General features: G+C 38.2%; 1 protein-coding gene across 21 annotated transcripts in view; it reads right to left on the bottom strand.

Moving 5' to 3' along the window:
* Positions 1–24,581, bottom strand: part of ROBO2 (roundabout guidance receptor 2) — a 1,060,454-nt gene that overhangs the window by 874,960 nt on the left and 160,913 nt on the right. For 9 of the 21 annotated variants that reach the window (XM_032678961.1, XM_032678953.1, XM_032678962.1 and 6 more), the window contains exon 1: positions 18,834–19,108. The exons of 1 other annotated variant lie outside the window; for it this stretch is intronic. In XM_032678961.1, the coding sequence (XP_032534852.1) occupies positions 18,834–18,957 (124 nt within the window). In that variant the 5' untranslated portion in view covers positions 18,958–19,108. Of the gene's footprint in view, positions 1–18,833; positions 19,111–24,581 lie in introns of those variants that run through there. 11 more of the 21 variants (XM_032678942.1, XM_032678955.1, XM_032678950.1 and 8 more) reach the window with 3 other exon arrangements.

Raw genomic sequence — 24,581 nt, 5'->3', positions numbered from 1 at the left:
GATCAATAATTTTAATAATCCCGGCTACATTTACATGCCACTATTTTATACAGTTAAATATAAAAAGAAAGAAATGAAACCCACAAATCTCAGTCAATTACTGGAGCAGATTATCTGTTTTCAAAGAGAACGGGCCAGATGCTCAACTAATTTAAATCAGCCCAGCTCACTGATATTTATATCAAGTCAAGAGTCTGCCTCAGTTTTTTAAATCCCTTTTTCTCCAGTATATAAAATACACAGACAGCTTTGTGGGACAAAAACTGTTCATGTGGGATTGCTAATTACACAAAAGGTGGTAGTATGTAGCAAGGTATACCACATTATAGCAAGAAAGAAAACCTGCCTCCTTATTTTTATCATTTACAAACTGAAATAAATATTATTATACATAATCAACCCTCATTTTAGGACCCTTTACCATCAGGGTGCAAAGTACAACTTTCCCATGAATTACTGGAGTTTCAAAGATCATTTCTGAAATGTAGATTTCTGTAAGACAAAGCATTAAAGAAAATACTAAAACCTTCATGGGAATGTTTAAGAATTCTCCTTAAAAGTCTAATTGCTCCCTTTGGAGACATAATCTATTGAGTAAATACTTATTTATAGACTTTTTAATTGGTAGATTACGTTAACAGATATTAGGATATATTTTGAATGCATACATATTGACCTTGTGGAGTCCAATGCCTCCTTATATTTAGTACATTTACTGGCAGAAAATTCTATAATTCTAATTATTAGTGAAATTGATTTTTGCAACTTCTGCAAGATTGAGTTCACATATATTTAAAGGAAATATTGGCAAACTATGTCTTTTCCCTAATAAACCATTAGGGACAGCAGCATTTCAGTCCTGTTTTCAGCAGTCCCTAAGCAGTCAGAAAGCCAGCTCTTTATTTTATCCTTAATCTCTGAATTAAAGCACAATAATAATAAAAATGCGTATTGGCATTCAAATTCAGCCTTTTGGAGTAAGCTCAGGAGGGAGACCTGTCATTTTAAAGGAGGGCAGAGGGAGCCTGCAGCTATCACTGCAGACCCACTGCATAACATGCAGACAACTCCTCTACCATTTAAAACCTGCCCATAAATGAGGAACAGATTATTACAGTAGTGAAAGCATCATGGAAGACAGAGGAAAGTTAAGAAGGGGGGAGGGCAAAGGGACCAAACAACCCAAACACCGGAAACCTCAGCGTGTAAATGAGAGGATCAAAGGGCATAGCCCGGGGTGGGAAATATATTTTTTTCCCCTCCTGTACTGTTTCCATGGGGTTATGTTCTATTGCTTTTTGTCAGATGCTCCATCAACTATTTTCTGTATGGGAAGCCCCTTTAGTAATTAATTGTGTTTTGGTGAGGAACAACTAGGGAATTGGCAGTGAAGAACCATTATAGGAAAGAGCTTTATATTATTGTGTTGTAAGAGACAGAGGCAGAACAACTTGGCAGATAACCTAATATCTGTATTTCTCAGATCTCTATGCAGCTACTAGATAAAACTCTTACTTAGCAAGAGGGCTCTGAGGTTAAATTTACCTTTCCAGAGGAGGGAAATAAAAAGATTACATTAGTAGCTGCTGGGAAGGGCAGGTCCCCCTCTATGTAGGACAAGCAAAAAATGTGAGAGACAAGTCTAGACAGTAGGTTCCATCAAAGCTGGTAGAAAACTTTGCAGACTGGTCTTTTTTTTCGCTACCTTTCAACAAAGCTGAATTTATAAAAGCCATGGTCAAACAGATTCCACCAGCAGGTGGGAGTCAAAAATTAAAGCCCTGATCCCCAGCTTAGTCTTCCCTCTGTAGCAGTAAGCACAGGCGGTGGAGGTTATTGAACTGGATAAAAAGACAAATGTGTTGCTTCCTCCCAGACACACTGAGTATTATACATCACTGTCAAAAAGCCTGAATAAAAGACCTTGCCTTGGTAGCATAAATCCCCTGTGTCTGAACCGCTCTCATGAAATTCTTGAGTGCAAAACTCGTGTGGAAAGGTACCGCACGAAAGAAAGACGCCTGGTTACACAGCAACACCCGCTATTGCCAGCAACCTTGGAAATCAGCTGGGCTTGGCAGTGGGGGCAGCAGCTGCACTTCACAACACTCTCTGTAACTGAGAAATAGCAGAAATAGCAGGTAAGGAAGAAGCAGGATGAGAAGATGCAACAACTAAGACACTTTCTATCCATACAGCCACCAGTTCAAGGCAGGAGTCTTGGGCCTGCCGCGCTTGCTCCTGAGCTGAGTGGCTGCATGCTCACAGCCAAACCACAGGGGCTCCCAGGGCTTCCTTTTTTCCTTCTTTCTCCTCATTCTAAGCACAAGCTAAAGAGCAAATCAAAAATCATCAGGACAACTTTGGGGTTTCCATCTTGCTTTCCTCTTGGGCCTTTACTACTTTGTGGAAGGAAGAAGACAGAAATGGAAGGCTCTCACTGCCAGATTTCCCAGTTGCTGGCATCTGGAGTCAGGAAAAGTAGCTACCGTTGCTAAAGTCTGAGCAATAACTTGATCAGATGATGGAAATGCCTCCACCCATTTTTTTTCCTCTCCCTGAGGGAAGAAATGTGTCATTTATCGATTTACAAAGATATGTGTAAAATCATTTAGAGTCTCAGATATTGTGTGTATATATATAATCTCATTCGTATGACATACATATATAGGCCATACACGTCACACATAAGGATACATCATCTTTCCACATACCAAAGTGAGATACATCATCTTTCCACATACCAAAGTGAGAAACAAGTAGGCAATCTGTAAAAGCCGCGTTTTCCCCACGGATAGGCATAGTTTCTATGAACTGATGGGATAATCACTCTTACAAAGAAACATTCCCAAGGCAGCCATATCTTCCACCAAGCCCATATAAGAGACTTTATAGAATTCAACAACTGGTTGCTTATGAGGTGATACAGAATCATAGAATCATAGAAAAAGATATCCAGAGAGGAAAAAATGTAATACACAAACATTTGCAATTAAAACGGCAGGAGAGGGGTTAGAGGTAGATAAGATGGATCATTTCCACCTCTTGCCATATATTTGTTCATTAACTTTAGAAAGCAGCAAATCTTGTACTCTTTTGTCTTATGAGTTACTGATGCCACAAGTTGCTGTTATTTTTTTTTCTAAGTTTCATCTTGTTTTTCTCTTCTGGGTCTATTTATAAAACTTTTTCAGGTTTTGATAAACACTCCCGAATGCAGTGCCTACAAGATGCTGTTAGTATGCTAAGAACTTCAGGAAAGAGAGCATTAACAGAAACAAAGAAATAGGATCAATCCATAGCTAGAAAGGTTATATGCTAAAAAAACCCACAATTAATTTAGCACAAGCATGGATACATACCGCTGGGGGAATGAAGAGACTACCTTATGGCATGAAGTTGCTTTCCACTGGTTGATGTTCCTGCTGCTGTACAGCCTCAACCCATCATTACAGAACCTTTAACTCTGTAATACTGTGCTTTTTTTCTTTCTTTCTGAAAATTATGAGAAAAGGCACCCACATGCTTTTTCCAAATGCCAGAACATATTTCATGCTGCATTGCACATAAAATTTAAAAAAAAAAACTAATAAAGATAATTAGGAGTTGGAGATATTTTTCTTATATCAAGATTAGACTGCTTGGGCAATGCTTTGTACTGTTTCCCCTCTCCATTCTTTGTCAAACTTGTTTCTATGTTTTACAAACTGTTTGGTGCAACAGTTTGCTTTTTTTAATGTTGTAAGGGACCAAGTAGCCTCACCTAGAGATTCACATATTTGTCAGGATTTGAATGCAATTGCTAAGAGCCAAAATAATTTTTAAGTCGTATCTTATTTTCTCAATCTACATTCCAGTGTATGTTGATACGTGAAAAAAATTGCCTTTAAAGAATAGCCAAAATTCAACAACATGTAAATTTTAAATCAATAGGTACTCGTGTTTTTTTTTTCTGTTAAGAATTCAAGATTACTTTAAACACCTCTGTGTTATTCTGGAGTGCTGTGTCCAGTTCTGGGCTCCTCAGTACAAGAGAGACATGGAGCTTCTGAAGTGGACCCAGTGGATGTCAACAAAGATAATTAAAGGACTGGAGCATCTCTCTGACAAGGAAAGGCTGAGGGAGCTGTCTCTGTTCAGCCTTGAGAAGAGATGAGTGAGAGGGGACCTCATCCATGTCTGTCAGTGTCTGCAGGGAAGTGTCAGGGCATGGACCAGGCTCTGCTCAGTGGTGCCAAGTGATAGGACAAGAAGCAACAGGCACGAATTGATGCAAAGGAAGTTCCACCTGAACATAAGGAAAAACTTCTTTGCTGTGCAGTGACTGAGCACTGGAACTGATTGCCCAGAGAGGGTGTGGAGTCTCCCTCAATGGAGATATTCCAGAACTGTCTGGACACTGTTTGAGCAGAAACATTGGACCAGATGACCCACTGTAATCCCTTTCGACCTTACCCATTCTGTGACACTTCTATACTTACTTCCTGTGGCTATTGAAATAGGATAAAATAAGCTCTTCCTTTCAGATGTTGAATAGAAATAAAAATCAGTGTTTTTCTATCATAAATAGTGATGTAGTATTTTTACACTGATTACTCTGAAATTCTAGTCCTTAGGTTTTTCTCCTCTGTCACTTGAATTTTAGAGGAAGGACACGGATAAGGCTCATGGGAAAAAGAGCATCCCTTCTCCTAGCAATCAAGAGGAAACAAAGTACAATGTTTGCTTAAGGAGAGTGCATTCCAGACTTTCTGGAAAAAGAAAATCCCCTGGGGATTGTGCATACATTTTTTATAGTTTTCTGATGAATGAGTGATACACTGGTATAAAACATCAGCAAAAATTCTTCCCACTGATGTACTTCCTCTGACAAGTCACAGTTTGCATGAACGTTTCCCCCTCATCCCTCAGTGATTATTTCTGGTATTTTCTCATAGTCTGTTTGCAAAACCAAAAAAAAAAGGAGCAAAGGAAAACAAACAGGAGTGCTAGACTGGAAAAGACAACACTTTTAAAAGTAGTAATTAACATAACACTGTTTGCTGCTTTACTTTCTGTGCTGTTTCCAGCAGGCACTGTTGATAGGGTCTGAGCACTTGGGCCTGCAGTTGCCCCACCAGAGGTGATAGAGCTGCTTCAACATGACAAATTCTTTTGAAGGCAAGTGTAAAGAAGCTTTGATTCATATACACTGAAACTTGCTATAAGTAATGAACAATTCAGATGGAACACATTTAGCACTGTCTCAGCATGAACATTTATTACAAACATACCACAACATCTAAAGCAGTGGCAGATAGCACACCATCAATCAGAGCAGACCACCAAAACAAATTGTGCCTCATAAACTACTTTAATATGTCACAGAGCTTCCAAATATACATCACTGATCCATTTGTTACAAGGCCCAGGCTACTTTTTCTCTGACAAGTCAATGACATTCAGTATTTTCATTTATGTGCGATATCACAATGAATCTAAGGACTTCATTCAACCAAAATTAGGTTCCTGTGAGCACTGCCCTTTAAAGCTCCTCAGGCTTACACAACTCAGCACACATGGATCTTGGTAATGATGCCTGTCTACGAAGACCCATTTGCCAATGTACTTTGCCTGTATACTTTAGCAGCATCTTGCTAACTGTTTCAAGTACTCTAACTGCAGTTCCCTCAATACCCATGCAAAATTTATGGCCCATACTGATCAGAGAAGGCAGCAGCACAGTAGCAGTTTTAAAGGGCATGTGTTAGATGCTGGAGAACAGATTTTTCAACTCATTTTGAAGAAGTGATTGAGAAAGGTGCTTCTAACTTCTCCTCTTTGAGCATCAGCAGAAATGCCTATAAAATAATTCTTTGACAGAACAGCAAAAAAAATAACTCTTTATATATTTGGTCTGACAGCCTGCATTGGCTTAAAGCTTCTGCATTTTCCTTTAAGGTCTTTACAAGAGCATAGTTGATATTAAAAAAAAAAAAAGTTTCTTTTCCAGTGTGGAGCTTAATCAAACACAGTGCAAACCATCAAAAATGAACACTTCATCCTCCATCTCAATGCCTTTCAATGACAAGTTCTGCTTAAGAAAAATGTCTGTATGCTGCAAATGCACTCACAGTTAAGAACATATATGGATTTCAACCATTTGTTAAGAAACCTATGTCAGAATAAAATTGGGCCAAGTGGGGGATTAAGAAATTAAGAGTCGTGTTGTTTAATAGGCTTCCAAAAATCCATAATGCATTTCCCAGTCAGACATCTCTCCTTGTCCCTCAAACAGGACTGGAAAGCATACAGTTCACACAGTATGATGTAAACAGTCTTAAGGGATTTCCATTTGAATTCCATAAATTCAGGCCACTGGGATAATGAGCTATGTGATCTGATTTTAAAACACAATTCTTCACACATTCTTTACCTGCTGTTTCTCCTAACCTAGCACTATAACTATCCGAAATTTTATGGAAGTTTGCATTTTTATCAGGGTTTTTTAGACTTGTTTGAAAGTCAGTGATACCCCTGGTCCATTCATTTTTAAATATCAGATGTTACTATTTAACGTGTCATTGATCTGTATGTAAAGTGTCCACTGAAATCAATGGCCTGTTTAGTGTAAAAAAAATCAATGGTAGGGTATAATCCTAACTAAGTATTCTACACACAAAACTCTGTAATGCCACCTTGAATTCAGTCTTTTATGTGTGGCTACTAAAGACAGAATATTTCCTATTATAATACTAGTACAAAGAAGAGAAGCAAATCAATAAAATTAATGGCAAGTGCGGTATTGGTGGTGTGAAAAGTGTAATTAATTAATCAAAGTATTCCTAACACTGTTAGAGGATATTATAGGAATAAATAAAGAAGACAAGCCATTATGATTTTCCTAAGTATGCAGTAATAGTTCTGTGTATCCTAGATTTATGTCAAAGCCACCACAAAGTAGTAACTAGCTGACACCTATTATGAAGACTGAATAATTCTGTATCACATTGAGATCCAAGAAAACACTCATCTGCACTGTGACAAGCCATCATGAAAATTTGGGGTTGTAAAGCTTGAAAGAACCACAGACAGACAAACAGACAAAGAGTCTGTCTGTTCAGATTGTGTTTTATGGTCACTGCCAGCTGTGGGGACATTTACTGAAAGCATCCCTGGTGGGTGGCCCAAGCAATTCTGCTTTCACAAGGGGTTTCATGATCAACTTGGAGTTGCAGTGCAAACCACTCAGCAGACAGAGGGAGTACACACAGTCCTGGTTCAAAAGGAACATAATATGTCATGACTTAATAGTGTTTGATTTCTCCCTAGTGGTTTTTAAAGCTAGAGAGTTGACCTCCTTTCTCCCTTGGTGCTTGACTGTTGACATCTCAATGTTCTTTCTTGATTAACCAAACCTCATCCTCCACTTTATTCCTTAAACTAGGTTTTTAAAGGAGTGGTCTTACTGCTTAGGGGGAAAAAAAAAAAAGAAAAAAGAAGAAGGAATTGGACAAGGCAGCTACATAGAACATTTAGTGAGATAGGGGGCTAAAATCCCACACCAGGCTTGGCAGCTGTGATAATGATGTATAATTTAATTGAAGCTATACTGTGATCCTCAAAAGGACTTCAGACCTTTTCCTGTGTTTATATATTATTCAGGTTAATGGCAACACTGAAATAGAAAAAGCTTCTTATCTCTTAAAACTTTTATTGCAGCGAGTTCAAAATGCACAGAGCTGAGTGCCGGTCTGTGGGCTTTAATACAAAGTGAAAGGAGGCCGTTTTCGCGTGGTTGTCTGGGCAAAAAGACAGATGGGACTGGATGCCTTAGAAACCAGGGGTGCAATGGCATGCATGAGAAATTTAAGGGGTTTAGTCGTTACAGAACTTCACATATCTTAGCTGTGTCTGGCCATTATTTGTTTTCACTTTTTTTTTTCCTCAATAGAAGTTCACAGAAAAAGTATAAAGCCCATTAGACAAGACAAAAATCTATAGCAATCAATACAAATGGCACCTCCTTTGCATTTTGTGCAAGTTAAATGACAGATTTGCTGCACATTTAACTCTGTTGTAAAAGCCTCTGCCTATAGGGTTCTTGAAAACTAACAGGATAATTTACAGAAGGATGACAAGTGGCTTATTTGCAGTTGTGTGGTCTGGTGCAAATTCATCCTGCAGACCAAGCAGGAAAAAGGATCAAACTTCAAGCTGGTCGTCAATCTATGCAGAATTTACATGTGCAGAGGAATAGAGAAATAATCCAATAATCTTCATAGGAAAGTTTTTGCTTCCAGACATTGCTTATACAACAATGCAAAACTGGAACTCGACATAGTATGATACACGTGCACAGGTCCATATTAAAAAAAAGATATAAAAATTGAATAACATAACCCCAACACACAACATCAGTAGAAGAGAGCCAGTAAAGAACTCTTCAAATTATTTTTCTATTTAGAACACACAGCAAAATTTCACCCTGTGGTGATTGCCTATAGCTTTTCTGGTGATCGATGACTCACACAGCTCATCTCGTGATCTTTCCCAATACACAAAGACAAAGTAAGTGCCATTAAACATATCAGTCACTACTGTATTCCTGCTGAAGAGATTGTGAACAGATCCATTCAGAGCTAGCAACTGCCCTTGCCATGAATCAAAAATGTGTACTGCTAAACTGATTTAGGGTCTCAAACTACATTATCTGTGAAACGAAATTACCGTGTTTGTTGTTTGGAAAGGGAATTGAAAAGACCAATATAGATCAAGTAAATTTGCATGCATAATACATTATATTATCTTGTTCTCAACACATCTCACTTTCTCTACATGAGGTGTACTTTTTGAGACCACATGCAAGCTTTTGTAACAGAGCTCTTGTTTAAACTTGGCTTTAAGCAACTTTATGAAGTAGCTATAAATACCAGAGAATACATAAAAGACAATGCATCCTCTGTAGTTTGAATGGTACAAAACCTCTTACCAATAATTGTGTTCCTGTCAGATTAAAGAGCAATAATTTACCATCAAAGGACACCAGAAAGAAAATTAGTCAAGACGCTGAGCCATATTTTCCCAAGAATATAAATTAAACAAAACGTATTGTCACGAACAAAGATGTATCTAACACATTTCTCATGATCTGCAATATTGCCTCTAACTCTCTCTATAGGAATAATTCAAGGTAACATTTCTTATTAGCAATGTTTTTCTATTTAAATACAGTGAAAAAGCTATTAAAACTGATTGAAACAAGTTAATAACTCTCTTATAAATAATCTCTGTAGATAACCACGTGTAAATGATCTTTTAAAAATTAGAAGATAATTGACAAGCAGAAGAAACTGTGCACTGAAAGAAGGAGATGAGAGTCAACATAACCAACATGCAGATATAAAAATGGTGCCCAGGAGCTGTAAAGCAGAACAAGATCTTAAGACAGCTCAAGGAGTGAAATTCCATTCATCTTGGATTTTGAAATATATCTTATGCTAGGCTGCTTTAGAAAGAGTAAAGTCAGACCATGTTAAGCAGAGAATTTCTCCATCTCACAATAATAAAACCAATACATTAACAAATTAATTAAGGGGGAAAAAAAGTAGAAAGAGTATATGTTCCTCCTAAAACAGAGAGGTTGAAGTTAAGTTCTATGTAATTATTATCCAAGAGACTTTTTTCTCAGAATACCAAACACTGGGTCTTTGCCCTGACACACAGCAGAGCATCTCTTCTTCACACACTGTGCAGAGAGAGTCCATCAACAACCTTAGAGAAGTTACCTTCATAACTCTACTGCAACTCCATTCTTCAACTCCCACAACCTCGTCTTTAAAATATAATTTTCCTTCAAACCACACAATTCAACAGCATGAAGGAATTAACTGAGATTGACTTCTTTGTTTCTCCTATTTCCCTTCTACCTATCTTCAACATTCAAAAGCAGAAGTTTACAACTTTTTTTGAAAAATGAAATAGAATTTCAGCAAATCACAGCCATTCTTCATTTTTTCCCACAATGACTAACAACAGCTAGAACATTACTCAGATTTCAAGACTGTCACTTTTTTTTAAAGCAGAAGCCAAAAAGTCTAGCATGGAGGAAAAAAATAAAAATTGAAAATCTAAAAACTGACTCTTGTCCAGATTTTTAATGAACTTTTCACCCTTCACCATGCTCTATAACCTTAAATTAAGTATGCATTTGTTCTTTTTGTTATTAGACATGTATTCCTGATCTAAGTTTTATGATATCTTCGAAATGACTTTACACATAAATTGAAAATTGTTGAATTAAGTGGTTTTTGACACCAAGCAGACAGTAAGCCATTAATACATGTTCTCTCCTAGTGTACAAACCCATAACAAGTCCATGGTTATTTGAAGAGATATAATTGTAAATAGCTCTGTCAGACCTGCTGCAATGTAACGTAGAGCAAATAAGGATTGTAGACAAATTCTCAAGCCTTACCACTATCACCAGCAGTATGAAACCACCTTAACTAGTGGGAAATACTCTACAGCAATTGGAACTGCATCAGTGTCACAACTTTTCCTCTGTCTTCATCACCCACAGGACTTTTCCATGCTCTCATCTTCAGATCAGTCTTTTCCCAGCTGCCTTGATCTGTTATTAGACAAGCATTGCCCAGTAAGAACCGCTGTGATTGATTATCCAACACCAAACATTTTCTCCCACTTTCAGAATAATTTTGTAGGGTTTTTTTTTCATTTCCTTAAATTTTTACATATCAAATATTACACACACTTCCATTTTTCCCCTCAGTTTGGTTCTAAGCAGTGGGCAAACCATTTGCTCCTTTGCTTATATTTACAGAGCTAAGGATCCCTGTTTTCTGTTTTTCCACTGTCAGTACAATGGACCTACAAACAAGGTTAAATTGCCAGACCAAAGACATTAATCTCAGGCAGTGTGACTGAGACTGTGACTTTTCTCTTTCTAAACATTCCAAAATTACCAAATACACTTTTAGTGAACACACAAAGTCCAAATGGTGGGAAGTTAATGGTTAACTAAAACAATGTCCAGTGTTAATGTGAGTATTTATTCAGCATCCTCCCTGGGAAAGACAGTGAAGAATAAGGGTTTGCTGCTCCTTTGCACCACCACAGACACATCCGTGCTCAGAGCCACAGTAGGAATTTTACTGGTGAAGTCTCCTCACAAATTATGTGAGCACAGAAATCACAGATGAAAGGGAACAGAGAGGCTGTGAAGGGTGTTGGTATTCAGAGGACATGAGAGCCCAGAGAAAAGAGGAGCTATATGCTTAGTCATATCGAAATTTTCATTTTTGTGAGGGCTGAGAATCCTTATCTCTGGCAGCTTCTGCTGAGTGACAAGCATCTCTGGAAATAAAACAGGATTTTATCTCTCTCTTGTTTGTTTGGTTGGTTTTTTTTCCCATTAATTCAAGCTTCCTTATGCAAAGAAGCACAGTAATGAAAAAAACACTAGTTTTAAGGGAAAACCTTAAAAAAGAGAAAAACTTTTTGATGTGTCTGAATTACTGCACTTCTCTGTGCAATACACAGATGCAACCATGAATTTGTTTCATTATTCAGCTACTGTAAGAGGGTGAAGTTTCAAACCCAACAGGACGAAATCAGCGTTAGGATGAGAGCTAACAGGACACAATTTAGCCAAGAATAAGAGTTTAGGATTCAGATATAAAAGACTGAAAAAGTAATTTCTATTGGAGGTGCTGTCATTACTAAACAGTAGATCTAAAACATCAAAAGCTTTCCATTGTTGGCAATTCAAGTGTCATTTAACAAAATTAAATAATCTGTAAAAACACCATATGCCCCTGCCCCCCCAGTTTTCAATGTATTAAGCAAAGAAGTTTCCATGAGGTTATTTAGTAATGGTTCTTGAAAGAAGTAGTATACTCTCAGTACTCTTTAGATCATTCTTTGAAGTCAAAAATCAATAGTGTTTAACTGACGAACAACATTGTCCTTCAAAATTGGTAGAAAGGGAAAGCCAAAATAGTTTTTTCTCAGACACTCTGGTGTGTGTTTAAGCCTGTTCATCATTTTGAAAGAGCACATCTGATCTGTGCTCTTTCAACACCTCAAGGCAATTTACACGTGTTCATTTTATTTGTAGACAAAAGTAAAGAGAGTTTGCTTATGCTTGCTAGTTTTCTAATGTCAATGATGCTTTATGGTGGTTCCAAAATCTGTTTTACACCAAAAAAAATAATAATATGCAAATAACCAAAGGAGAGGAATGTGTATGCACTGGGGATGAAGCATTCTTTAAATATTCCTTCTGTTTTATAGCTATTTGATCAACATGGTTTTTAATATGATAGCAAACATTTCAAGCACGGCTCCAAGCACAGGATGTGGACACAGGATTCAAAGGAAGGCACCACCTTATTAAATCTTCTTTTTTTTTTTTTTTCTCTTCTGGATAATCTGGAGCTGAAGGGTGAAGTTATGTAGCAACTTGAACCAGCCTAATTCGAGTCATGATCACAATCTCTTCTCTTCCCTCTTTTGTGTACTAAGTTCCCCCATGACCTGAGAGTGTACAAATGAAGGGATCACATCAGCCAGATGGATGTTATCCTCTTTTTCATACAGCTAATTGCTAACTGGATCAGCTCCCTGGGCAAGGGGGCTAGTAGAAGTGGAGAAGGTGGAGGGAGATCCTGCAGACAGGACTGTTGGAAGTCGAAGGAGACTGAAAACCTGGCTCAGACTGACTTTATCTCCCAAAGGATGGCAGCTCCTTCTCAATGAAACACCCTTCCAGCCAATGTTTTTTTGTTACAGTTTAGTTTTGTGCAAACATTGGTCTGTTCTTAAGTAGATGTTACATCTTCCCCTCATTTCCTCTCTAGTGACTGAAATAGCCCCATCACTTTTCCTTCCTTCCAGCTGAGAAGAAAACTCTCACAAGCTTGGTTTTTTGTTGCTCCCAACTCCATCATCTCTGCTGGTGTGAGATTGAATACAGGTCACCAGACTTCTATAAAGTATTTCAAATGTCTTCAAAGAGATGAAAAATAGACAAGCACATATTCCAGCACAAGAACAGGCACAGGAATCTTCACGGATCACCAAAGTCCTTTAGAATTCAGATTTGACTCTGAAAAAGGTGGTGTAAAAGAAGGTGCAAAAATTTGTTTGTTATCATGGGATAGGGGCTAAATCTAGACCTTACAGAAAATAGAAGTCACTCTGCATCCAAATACTCTTTTTCCTTTTAAGTATATTCAAAGCAAAACTATTAGAACATCTTGGGTACATCAAATCACATACTGTGTGTAGTCACATACTTCATGTACTTGCAGTCAAACTAAAACTGCAGATCCACAGTTACAGTACTCAGTTTCTAAAATTAGATTTTTAGATCCTTAGCTGTGTGTAAAGCACCTCCTCAAATATATTGAGTTTCCTCTAAGTTAAAAAAATTGTGAATTTTTTTACTACTTGAAATCAGGTTGCCCTTACAAAACATAGGGAAATAATTTTAGGACCCCGAGTCTGAAACTTTTGGTCAGCATTTCATAAGCTTTTCCAGTGTAGCAACATATTTAATGTCCCATGATTTAAGAAATACTGTTAGTCATACAATATGATAATGTATTAAAAATAATTAATGTAGTTTATCCTTGAGATTACATAAAATAAATTACTTAAATTAGATAAATGGCAACAGTATAAAGTGTTGCCCTAAAATCTCATGAAGTACACAGTGAATCATACCAGGACAACTGGCTGTGCTTTCCACGTGCTGCAACTCAACCACCACATCAAAAGCTCCATTTTACCGTGTCCAACCAGACCCCTCATGCCTCACAACAACTCACACTGAAACCCAGGCTACCTGGGTCCACAAAAACGCCTCCTTTCTACTTTTCCTTCTTCAAAGGTCCCAGCCTCCATCCCTTTATCCTCACAACCCTGCAGATGTGAGGGAGATGAGAACAAGTACCTCTCGATGAAAAAAATAAAAGCTCTGTAAGCTTCCCCATGGGGGAAGTGAGCAGTATTGCTGAGAGGCTGCCAGGAAGGCATCGAAATGTCTCTAACAATTCACGGTGCTTGTGATGTGTGGGACTTTGTGGCTGTGCAGAGGCACTCCATTACAAAATGCACAAAGTCTCAAGGTCCTGTTTTCACCAAATTCAGTGTGGATGCACCACAGAGTTGTTGTGCATGCAAATATCCATGTACTTGAGATATCTGGGTGTCCAGAGCTACCAGGCACCCAGCAGCAGCCTGGTAACAGCCCTCCAATTCTAATACTCTAGCCATTATTCTAATAATCTAATACTTTACCTCCAAATTTGGAAGATCTGAGGGGTATCTACTTTCTGTATGGAAGCAGCTTTATAGAAATTCTCTCTTCTTGGCTAAGCTTTGACTTATGCTTTTAAAAAAAATTTAAGTAATGTTGATGCATCTTAAATAATATACGTGCTGAATACACATGCTGTTCAATCTATAGGGAGACAATCTCACACATAGAGCTTTGTATCACCCTTACCAGTAATACCTAGCCAGTGACACTTAAGATTTCTCACACTGGTACCTTTTGCCATAAAAATGATTAAACTGCCATAGAGCTGAAATTGGAACTGAAATATAAGGCTGGATCACTTGCATAATAAACTTTGATTTAGTCATTAAAGAGATTATTGCTTCGCTTCTGTGTAGACCGTAAGGACAGTCACCACCCTCATCTACTTCTGCGGGGTGATGCCCTGTGGTTGCATTTTATTTTTATTTCTCCAATTTTATCACAAGTAAATCAAATCACACTATAAGTTCTGAAAATGGAAATTCTTTTGGAGAAGTGCAAGGTAGAAATGAGCAAACAAGCCTTTGGGGAGAAAGTATATCTAACCTGTACTTCCCAGCTCTAGATGGGGACCCTTCCCTCTGAAGTCTTTTCATCTCAAATTCCTCTCCCCAGTCCTCAAGGTCTTTTCTTCCCTTGGGGGGTGTTGCCATCACTGCTGTCAGATTGTGTTCTTATGCCATGGCACCCTGGGATGTGCACAGAGTCTCCCTGTGCTCCCCAGCTGGGGTTCACCTCATACCCAAGGACCATCCCACAGTGTCTCAGTCATTCCAGCTGGAAGATGGACCAGGTCCTGTTATATGGAGACCACCATGTAAAGAGTGAGGCTCTTCAAAGGTGCCCAGCAGTCTGAGTGGGCACAGTTATGCCCCAGACGGAACGCGGGAGTTGTTTCCAAGATGAGTAAAGGGTTTATGTCCTCCAAGAGGGGTTGTCCTAGTGGTCTCACTCTTTCTCTGAATCCTTTCTGTCACACAGCCTTCCACAGAGTTATAAAACACCAGCAGACAAGCATCACGTGTGATTTTGTTCTCCCCATGCATTCTGCTGTTTGCCAGGCAAGACAGCACCCACCACGCACAGCACAGGATGGGAGCTGCCCTTGCCAGCCCCTCAACCAGGCTGTGGTCCCTGCAGTGAGTGTGGACACAACCACTTTCTCCCACTCATTTTGGCTTGTGCTGCTTATCCAGCACGACACACTATGAAGACACCCAGGAGACATTTGCTGTTGCCAGGAGATCTGTGAATTCCCATCACTGCCCCAGTTTTCCTTAGTCAGGATTTACTACAACTATGTTGTTGGTATGGGTGAAGTATTGGGAGGGTTCCAAGCACAACACAAATGGATGGCTTATTCCCAATTTACAGATGCTTCCAGGTGCCATTGGACAGACACAAAGCACATCCACATGCATATGGTTGGATGAACTCAAAACTCACTTTTCCCCCCCTCAATATGATATATGACAGAGTTCAAACACTGTGGAAACAAATTCAGAAGGGAATAGGCATTAGCAGTGCTTGAAATTTGCTTTCTAATTTAAGGTAAACTCAAAACAGTACTTAATCTCCTTTTCCTATTTTTTGTTTGTTTGTTTGTTTCCATATTATAAATCCTTCTTATAAACTTGAAACACAGTATGTTATTTTGGCTCAAAGGGAAAAAGAAAATGCAGTTGATTTGTACTTTCAGGTTCTGATTTCAGACTCCGGTTTATCTTGATCATTAGTTTATAAATCCTGGTTTAAAGCACTTGTAGAGACTGCATTCCAATGAATTATTCTGAAAGGTTTTCTGGAGTGCAGACTTAAAAACACCTAGAGAAGAAAATAGTATCTTTATGTTTCTCCAGGCCCACATATAGGACTCATTTTACTCCCTGACACCAGACATTGAAACTAAATCAGGAGGTGGTTTCTACCCATAATTCCATTTTCATGTAGTTGTATGTGGATAGGGTTTTTTTTCTGTTCAAGTGAATTCCAAGGAGAAAAATACAGGCAGATAGAGGTGAGTTTGTCATAAATGGAGAACTACACAGCAAGACCACAGAAAATATCTTCTCAGGGCTTGTAACTTCAGCAGTGATGTTTTTCATTAATTATACCAGAAAAATTTCCAGATTCATTAGCCTGCACTTGTACTGATCATGATCAAGGCCAACACAGCCACAGAAGACCAACACTTTCCAAAGACGCTTATACTTTGCAGCACTATTGGAACAAAATATGGTACATAAAAACTTTAGAGGATGGTCTAAATCAGCTATTACTGTCCATCACGGACACTGACTTCAGCACAGTTAGTATTATGAGTCATACAGTGCATTTCCAGCTGCATGTATCCATCCTCACCCTTCCCCTCTGAACAATGCAGTTGGAAGTTGGTATGCAGGTCTCTGGCTCTCCTGAATCTCTTAAAAATGAAAATAATTTAAAAAAAAAAAAAGTCTGTTTCCATTTTGGGATGGGTTTTCCAGTGAGCTGCAGAGGAGAAGTTTGCATGCTGAAATTTTACCAAGAGACAACAGGAATTCTGTGTGCACACCAATAAAAAACTAACATCACTGATGCATAAGCAAAAGCTGATCCTTAATGGAAGGTTAATGGAAAGGGGAGGTGCATACATTACGTTTTGGAGGTCAGAAACACTCAGACATTATAACACCTGTCTTCTGACAGATCCTGAACTTGAAACTTTCACCAGTAACCAGGCATCATCTTCAAGTCACACAGCTCTCACTGTAATATCTACCTAGGGAGCAAACTACTGTACAGCAGTTCTGTCTAGTTTTTTGCTGATTCAGAGCTTCAAGTAAACAAGACAAATTGCTTCTTAGCCTCCTTGAAACAGGTATCTCCCTTACAGTTTGTTTCAGTGGCAAGAAACACTTCCAAGAAAAGCAAAAACCTGTATTAAGATATTTTTTTCTGCAGTTGGATTCATGGATTATTTTCTACCCATGATAAAAATTCCTAAGTGTAGCTCTTTACCCCTGCCAGGGAGTAGGTAAGAGACCAAAGCAATACAGCCCTCATTTACCAGATTTAATTGAAAATGGGAGAAAGGGGGAAAAAAGTTAACAGCATTTTTTAAATCTCAGGAACCTGACAGTGACATATATTCCTAACCCACATACCTCCGAGAGGAGGTCATGTTGCCCAGAGTAAATAACAGCTTGTAATTTGCAACGAGGATACCCAGCAGCAGCACTGTGAGATACATGTGATAATGTGATTTACAGGATCAGGAAATAATTTTCAGATATACTGTGCTGTATTAACAGTCCAGGTTAAATGTGTGCTGCAACTTTTTCCCTTGAAGGTACAGTAGATGGAAGATTAAATGCAACAAAAGGAAATACAGGGTTGGAGGGGGAGGGAGGAGTCTCCTGCTGAGATGTTGTGATAAATTATTAAAACTTCTTTTTAATGTTGATGCTACTCTTTAACCTCAGATCACAATACTGACAGCAGAGAGAAACTGGAAGTGCTATTAAAGCTGTGATAAACACACCATGCTGTGGCAACACTTGTAAAGGGAAAAAAAAAGGGGGGGAAAAAATCCTGGGGGTGCCTCCAATCAGCAACATCAACAAACAACCAGGGAGAAAATATCAAGCTATCTACAGTCCACAGTCCTTCAGCCCCAATATTCATGAGACACCATTTATGCTCGCTGGGCTATATTTGATTATGAGACCTCAATAACCCATGTTTTCCATAAACAAATGTCATGCAAGGAAGCAAAACAAAGTGAACTTTATGAAAAGGCACATTTAGTGAACTTTTCACAGCACACACAGGGTAAATCTTCTCAGCAGTTTTTAACAGAAGAGAAAAATGGATTGCTGCTTTCGAAAATCATAAGTGTTTTCTCAACACAGCATTTTTTTTTATAAAGTTAATGCAATTTATCTTTATTAACACATCAACACCAACATAACCAGTCAGCCAATTAGTGCTCCTGGCAGTGCATTTCACAACATTCATGTACTCTAAAAAAAAAATGTCTGTCTAGTCATTTTTACCACATACACTAACAGTTCTGGACTCAAGACAGGCTGCTTGCTTTCTCTCTCTTTCTCCAACACTTTAACCCCCTATGATTGGGGTAACATCCCTTCCAATAAAGCCACAAGCATCCCAGAGGTTCCGTAATGAAAAGAAACAATCTGAATTCTCACAATCCGAAAAAACACTGGTTTCTAAATATCATACATTTATTTGTATAAAGGCCTTAAACGTTATTCCGCTAATGATGCAAGGCAAAGTAAAATTCCTGCAAGGAATATGTGCTTTACAGAGTCAGTCAAGCAAAGTAACAAGAAAACAAATTAAACTCCATCTCTCTTTTTAGCATCCTATAGCAAGCCCACACAGCAACCCGAAATCTGAGTCACTCCAAACAGCATAGGTATTCTCCTTAGCTTACCTTTAATACAGCTTTTTTACAATCTTACCCAGACAACCATTACAAAAACTTTTCCTTTCCACTTACCCCCCTTCCAGTGTTTGCCTTTGGTCCTGCTAAGCTTGCTCAGGGTTGGTCCAGAGAAGAGCAACATCAAAATGAAAAGAAGTTCAAGCATAGTGATTTTCCCCCTTTTCACTGATGATAACATTTCCACAAGTTATTTTAAAAAAATATATTAAAAAAAAAATTAAAAAAAAAATCTTACATCTTCTCTCCCACTTTCAGTTTGCTCAAGAAGGAGTGATTAATCACTGAAAAATTAGAGCAAGGAGTAGATTTGCTCTCCTCAGACGTTGAAGTAATATCTCAGTGATGTAGCCCTGAGGAAAGCCACATTTCTCACTGATCCGGTTTTTCCCACACAACATGCAGCCAGCACCGCTGCTACTACAGTAGCTATAAAATAATTTCTGCTCCTCACTTTGGTTTCTGTGGGAATATATTCCTCAGCTTGCAGCGTGAGCTTGATTGAAAATGATAAAAACAGTAATGCTTGTGTCCAGCAGAAAAGAGGAAAGATGTCAGGATTGTGAAAAAAGATGAGAAGCAGTTGTACTGACAGCTTTAAGCCTGTCTGTCTGATCCTAATAGCTGTGCAACCAACCAAATTGCTCTTTTAAGAGTAATAAGGCTTCAGTGAAAGCTGGTGTCACTGCCACTTGGGTAGGTAGTGCAGGGCTTGAAAATCACCAAGGAACCTGCTAGAGATAACGACTGCCACGGTCCCAGCTCCGAACGCAGAGGGCTGAGCAGAATACAGTATGCACAGGGAGCATTTAATCTCTATTGTGTGCAGGAGATTTCCTGCTTTACAGTGTGCCACTGCTCAGGACTTTTGACTGCATTTTCTTAAGGTTTTCTTTCATATTTTAAACTAAAATGCAAGCTTCAACACACTAATCACTTGCAGCATTCCTGAATTACTGCATGGGAAAAATCCTACATGCTTGCCTTTTTTTTTTTTTTCTCTCTAAGTAGCAAACAGGAAGAACAAATCCTTAGCAGTAGCAGCAATCTTTTTGCTGCACAGAGCAGCTATGCATTTTATATTTTCACACTGTCTGTCCTTAGGATCTCCCAAATCCAGAGAGGTGGGGGCAGGGGGTGGAGAGAGAAGGAAAGAGAAAGGGGACATTTAGAAGTACATGTTTTCAAAATAACAGATTTTAGTTGATTTTTCATGTAATAGGTGTTACTGCCACAGAATTAATATAGCTACCTATGTCTACAGATGTCTGTATTTTAGAATGCTAAAGATGGATCAGTAGAAACAAGACTTTCTGTGGAAAATTTTGTATTTTCAAAAGGGTGCTCCAAGAAAGATTCCTGACATTCAGACTGTTCAGTCTTGAGATGCCCAGTGCTTACTTAAGTATGCCCAAAAGCTTGAATTCATCTCCAGTTTGGCATTTAGTTGCTTCCATATAAGCATGCAGTACTCAAATCAATGAGCCACAAACCTTGTGCTGTAGATTTATACAAATAAAAAAATCAATGTCTTTGGAATGACAAAGCAGTGATGGTCACAAATTCCCTGAAGTTATCACATTTGCAACCACAGACATGATGCCCTTTTCAGCACAACATTAAAAAGATGATATTAATAAATCTGAAGCCTTGCTTATTCATCTGAATAAAGAATGATATTTTGACTGATGGAGACAACCATGAACATCTAATATGTGTTCAGAGATTTTTTTAAACAAACAGCATGTAACAACACAAACAGGAAATATTTGGATTTCATCACCACCACATCAACTATAAAAAATTTTTTATTTTATTTTTAAGTTCTACAATGTATTTATGGACTTGTTAGAGAATGTAACATTTGCATTTAGACAGAAAACAAACACATGCTGATGTACAGTAGTTTTTCATCCCTCTGTGCATTAATTTTTAAAAGTCATAAGACAGCTTACCAGATGCTGAGTCTGATACATCAAGGATGATGTTTATGGCTCTAAGTTGCCAAAAATTAGGTCAGCATCTATCATGTAGAGTCACTAAGCTGCAGCTTCTTGTGTTAAATTTCTCCATCAAGACATTCTTAATCACCATTCTCACTGCTAATAATTAAACCACCATTTCTTCTATTTCTCTCCCAACTGTTACTGAAATGAGGCTGGTAGACACTTGTGTTCATTTTGAATGCCTCTGTAACACTTCCCTGAAACTAGCACCATACTGACATCTTGAAGAATCAAAAAAACTTCAAAAAGTTTCCAACTTTTGATGTCCAGATAATAAGATGACTTAAAACTAAAAAACTACCAGCCCCACCCTCCTTAAGTACCATTATGCAAATTCAGTAACTTAAAAGTTTCTGTAGGCTTTCTGCCAGCTCTGACACGTGCCTCCAGCAGCATCAACAGCATCAGGTATGGCTTGAGCAGCAGCTCAAGTGATATGGCAGGAGAAGGAAGGACCATCCAATACAGGAACATAAAGAAAACCACAAGAGCTGCTGGTCACGGGCATGCTTGGTTCAGTCTAATGCCAGAGGCGCCCAGACTTCCACTCTGCTAATGGTTTTCTGGGTTATTTTACAAAAGGTAAATTATTAAATCCATTTAGGATTCTATTAGGAGTGAGCAGGCAGACCTTCAGGGAAACATAGAAAAAGTGTCACTTACGGAATTTAGTGGGTTTTTAATGTCCTCATTTCTAGGTTCATAAGTATTTCAATTTTGCAGAGTTGAAATGCCTCCAGAGAAAAGATAGAGTTTCAAGGAAGATTATACAAACTTCATAGGGTGAAACACCACAAAGACAAATAAACCCAACATTTATTTTTCTTTCAAACATCGTGTTTTTTAAGACAACATCTTGTTTTAGAGATGTAAAGGAACTGATTTGTAATTCTACTTCATGCTTTGAACGTGTAGCACTGGAAACAGAGAGGAAAGTAAGCAATCTAAAGTCTACCTTTGTGTCTGTAACTATTACAACAAATATTCCTCTGAGAGCTACAAGACATTATTTTAGCTAAATGTCCCTGACATCAAACCAGTCCTTGTCCTTATCAGGGTCTCTTACACCCTCCAAGGTCCTCCATGACAGCTTACAGCAGTCGTGAGTATGAGACTATTTCATACGTTCTAAGCACAGAAGAACTTGTATATCATGACAGATCAAATATTGATCTTGTCTGGCATCACACCCTCAGTAGTGGTCAGTCTTGGATGCTTATGAGAAAAGCACAAGAATGATCATAAAGTGATAGTGGAGCTTTCCATTTACCATCTGCTTCTTCTGAAAGGCTTTGAAACTTCTTAACTAGAGAGTCTACGTCACAGCTATTAAGCTTGATTAGAGAGTGACAGACCTGTACTTCTTGACTTTGTCTAGCTCCTTTTTTGATTTCTTTATGCTTTTCTCAATGCCCATAGGCCCTATGCCATGAGTCCCACATATTTAATTACTTGCAGCCTGAAAAACAAAATTCCTCTTGTTTCTTTGAAAAATAGATCTTATCATCTTATTGAGATAATTTAGGATCTTCCTCATTAAAATGAAAAAAAAAAAAATCCTGTTCACCTTTCCTCAAATGTTTTCCAGCGCATGTTTTCCAACATACATTTCATACAACCTGTTCCAGTAAGAAAAGTCCTGTCCTAGTCTTTTCTCAGACTAAAGATGTTCCATACTCACAACTGTCCTTACTGCCTTCATCTTAAGTGTATCCAGTTCCAACTTAGTGTTTATGAGATGAAGTCAAAAGAAAAGCCTGTAGTTTTCAAGATGAAATATCAGTTGTATATTCTCTCCCTCACTCCACTCATGAAGCCAAAGGGCAGCAGTTATGATTAAGCTGGAATAATGTTTATAAATGCCTACAACATTAATGAATACAGAGGTTCTTTTTAATTAACAGAATTTTAGGATGTTTACTCAGGGGCAGCATACTTCAGCAACCTAAATAACAAACTACCAGTGAGATACTCTGGAAAAAATATGCTCAAGTTAGTTTAATCTGCAGTTGGTGTAACCAGTTATTTGGTCACCCTTCCTTTCCATATTTTCCCTCTTTTTACTAATGGCTATCTGGCACAAAAGACTGCTGGTATAAGTACTTGATTAAAATCCTCAAGCCTAAATAAATAGCAACAACTTCACAGAAGCCTGAACGCAGAGGCCCTGAAGAACGTGGTCTTTTAAGGGTGATACCTTGGAGAGGTCTGTTGCTTTCAGACTATAGGAGGGATAGACAGAAGCCTGGACAGTTTGCTTACTGATGTGCTTTCTGCCCCTTTGTATTTGCCATCCAGATTCCATTTCACTATGGGGAAGGTTATGGCCTTCCTCAGGATCCCTCAGGAACACTTTGACCAAACCCAGCATTTGGCAGTGAAGGCATTTTTCATTGTACTTCCTGGCACTTTGTACCTGTAGCATTGTCTTAACATTTGGAGAAGCTCAGGAAGAATTGCAGCCTTCACTCTTCCCGTTTCAGAACACTGGACTATCAAAATGAAAAATTAAAGAGATTGCAGAAAAGAAAATGGAAATGACTGCTTAGAGAGTCATGACTAGGAAGAGAAGGACTGCAAACAGAAAATGAAATGCTCACCCCCTACCCCAAGAAGTAGTAAATATTTTATTTTGTCCCATCTTTCTCCTGTTTGATTCTCTCAAAGATCCCACACAGCCAGCGTTTGGCAGCATGAAAATGCCCATGACTAAATGAACTTTGCAAAAGGAATATAATCAACACCAAACACTACAAGATGGAAATATCACATCCCTTCATTGTAGGCATGAAGGATATCTTTCCTCTCCCTCCCTCACCATACACAGAGGCTCAAGTTGCCGTAAGCCATGATTAATTCAGTTCTTTTTAGGTATGAAAATTGTTTTGATTTTAAATACTTTCAGCTTAAGGCATTCTAAATATCTGTGGAAACCTCCTGGGGATTTCTGTAAGCCACAGACACCAATGGAAGCAACATTTTTGGGTACTTGTAACATAATACAGTGCCAAATAAATACAGAGACTTCTTAAATCAAAAATATATTTGAAATTCCTTCCAGTTCACGTGATTTCCGAGGGTCAAGAAACCAGTGCTTGCCCAGGGAAGAATCTGCAGTTCCGTTGCAGGTAAAACTCAAAAACCACTTGTATTCCCCCTTCACGAATATAACAAAATAAGATGAAGTTCTGACAATCACTTCATGCCAGTCCCCAAATACTCTGTTCATTTTGGCTTTTGTTGGTAATAAAGACCCACAAAAGGGTCTCTCTTCTCCATAACTAACTAGTACCTCTGGTTCTTGCATAAGACAACAGGAAAGTTTGATGTATAGCAATATACCAATTTTAGTGGGGTAGAAGCAACACATCAATTAAACAAGGACAATAAGTCCTATATTCACATTGCTACACCAAGGATTTTTGTCTTGGTTATGCTTAGGGGCCTAAGATCTTTCCAATACTCTTCAAATTATATAATGTAGAATGAAGAAAATGCATGAAAGCTATTATTTTGTACTTGTCAATCAGGATTTATCTAAGGTTTATATTTAAGTATAATAGGAATGATAATAATTCTCTTTGAATTTAGCAATTATTGAAGTCTTAGTTATGCACTGTTTCAGTTCAAAAAGTATAAATTCGCTTGATGGAGTTTGTAGGCAAAAACAAACTGCTTAAATATTTAGTAAACGTTGACAAAACGTCAACTTGTACCTTTTTCAATATTTTTAATAAAATTATGAATTTGGAAAATCTTATCCACTTCATTAAACACAAAGATTCTAAACTCTTTCAGC

This window comes from Chiroxiphia lanceolata, chromosome 2 (genome assembly GCF_009829145.1).
Source record: "Chiroxiphia lanceolata isolate bChiLan1 chromosome 2, bChiLan1.pri, whole genome shotgun sequence".
Classification (NCBI taxonomy): domain Eukaryota; kingdom Metazoa; phylum Chordata; class Aves; order Passeriformes; family Pipridae; genus Chiroxiphia; species Chiroxiphia lanceolata.
Note: the sequence above shows the minus strand (reverse complement) of the source record. Positions and strands in the feature narration are given on the sequence as shown.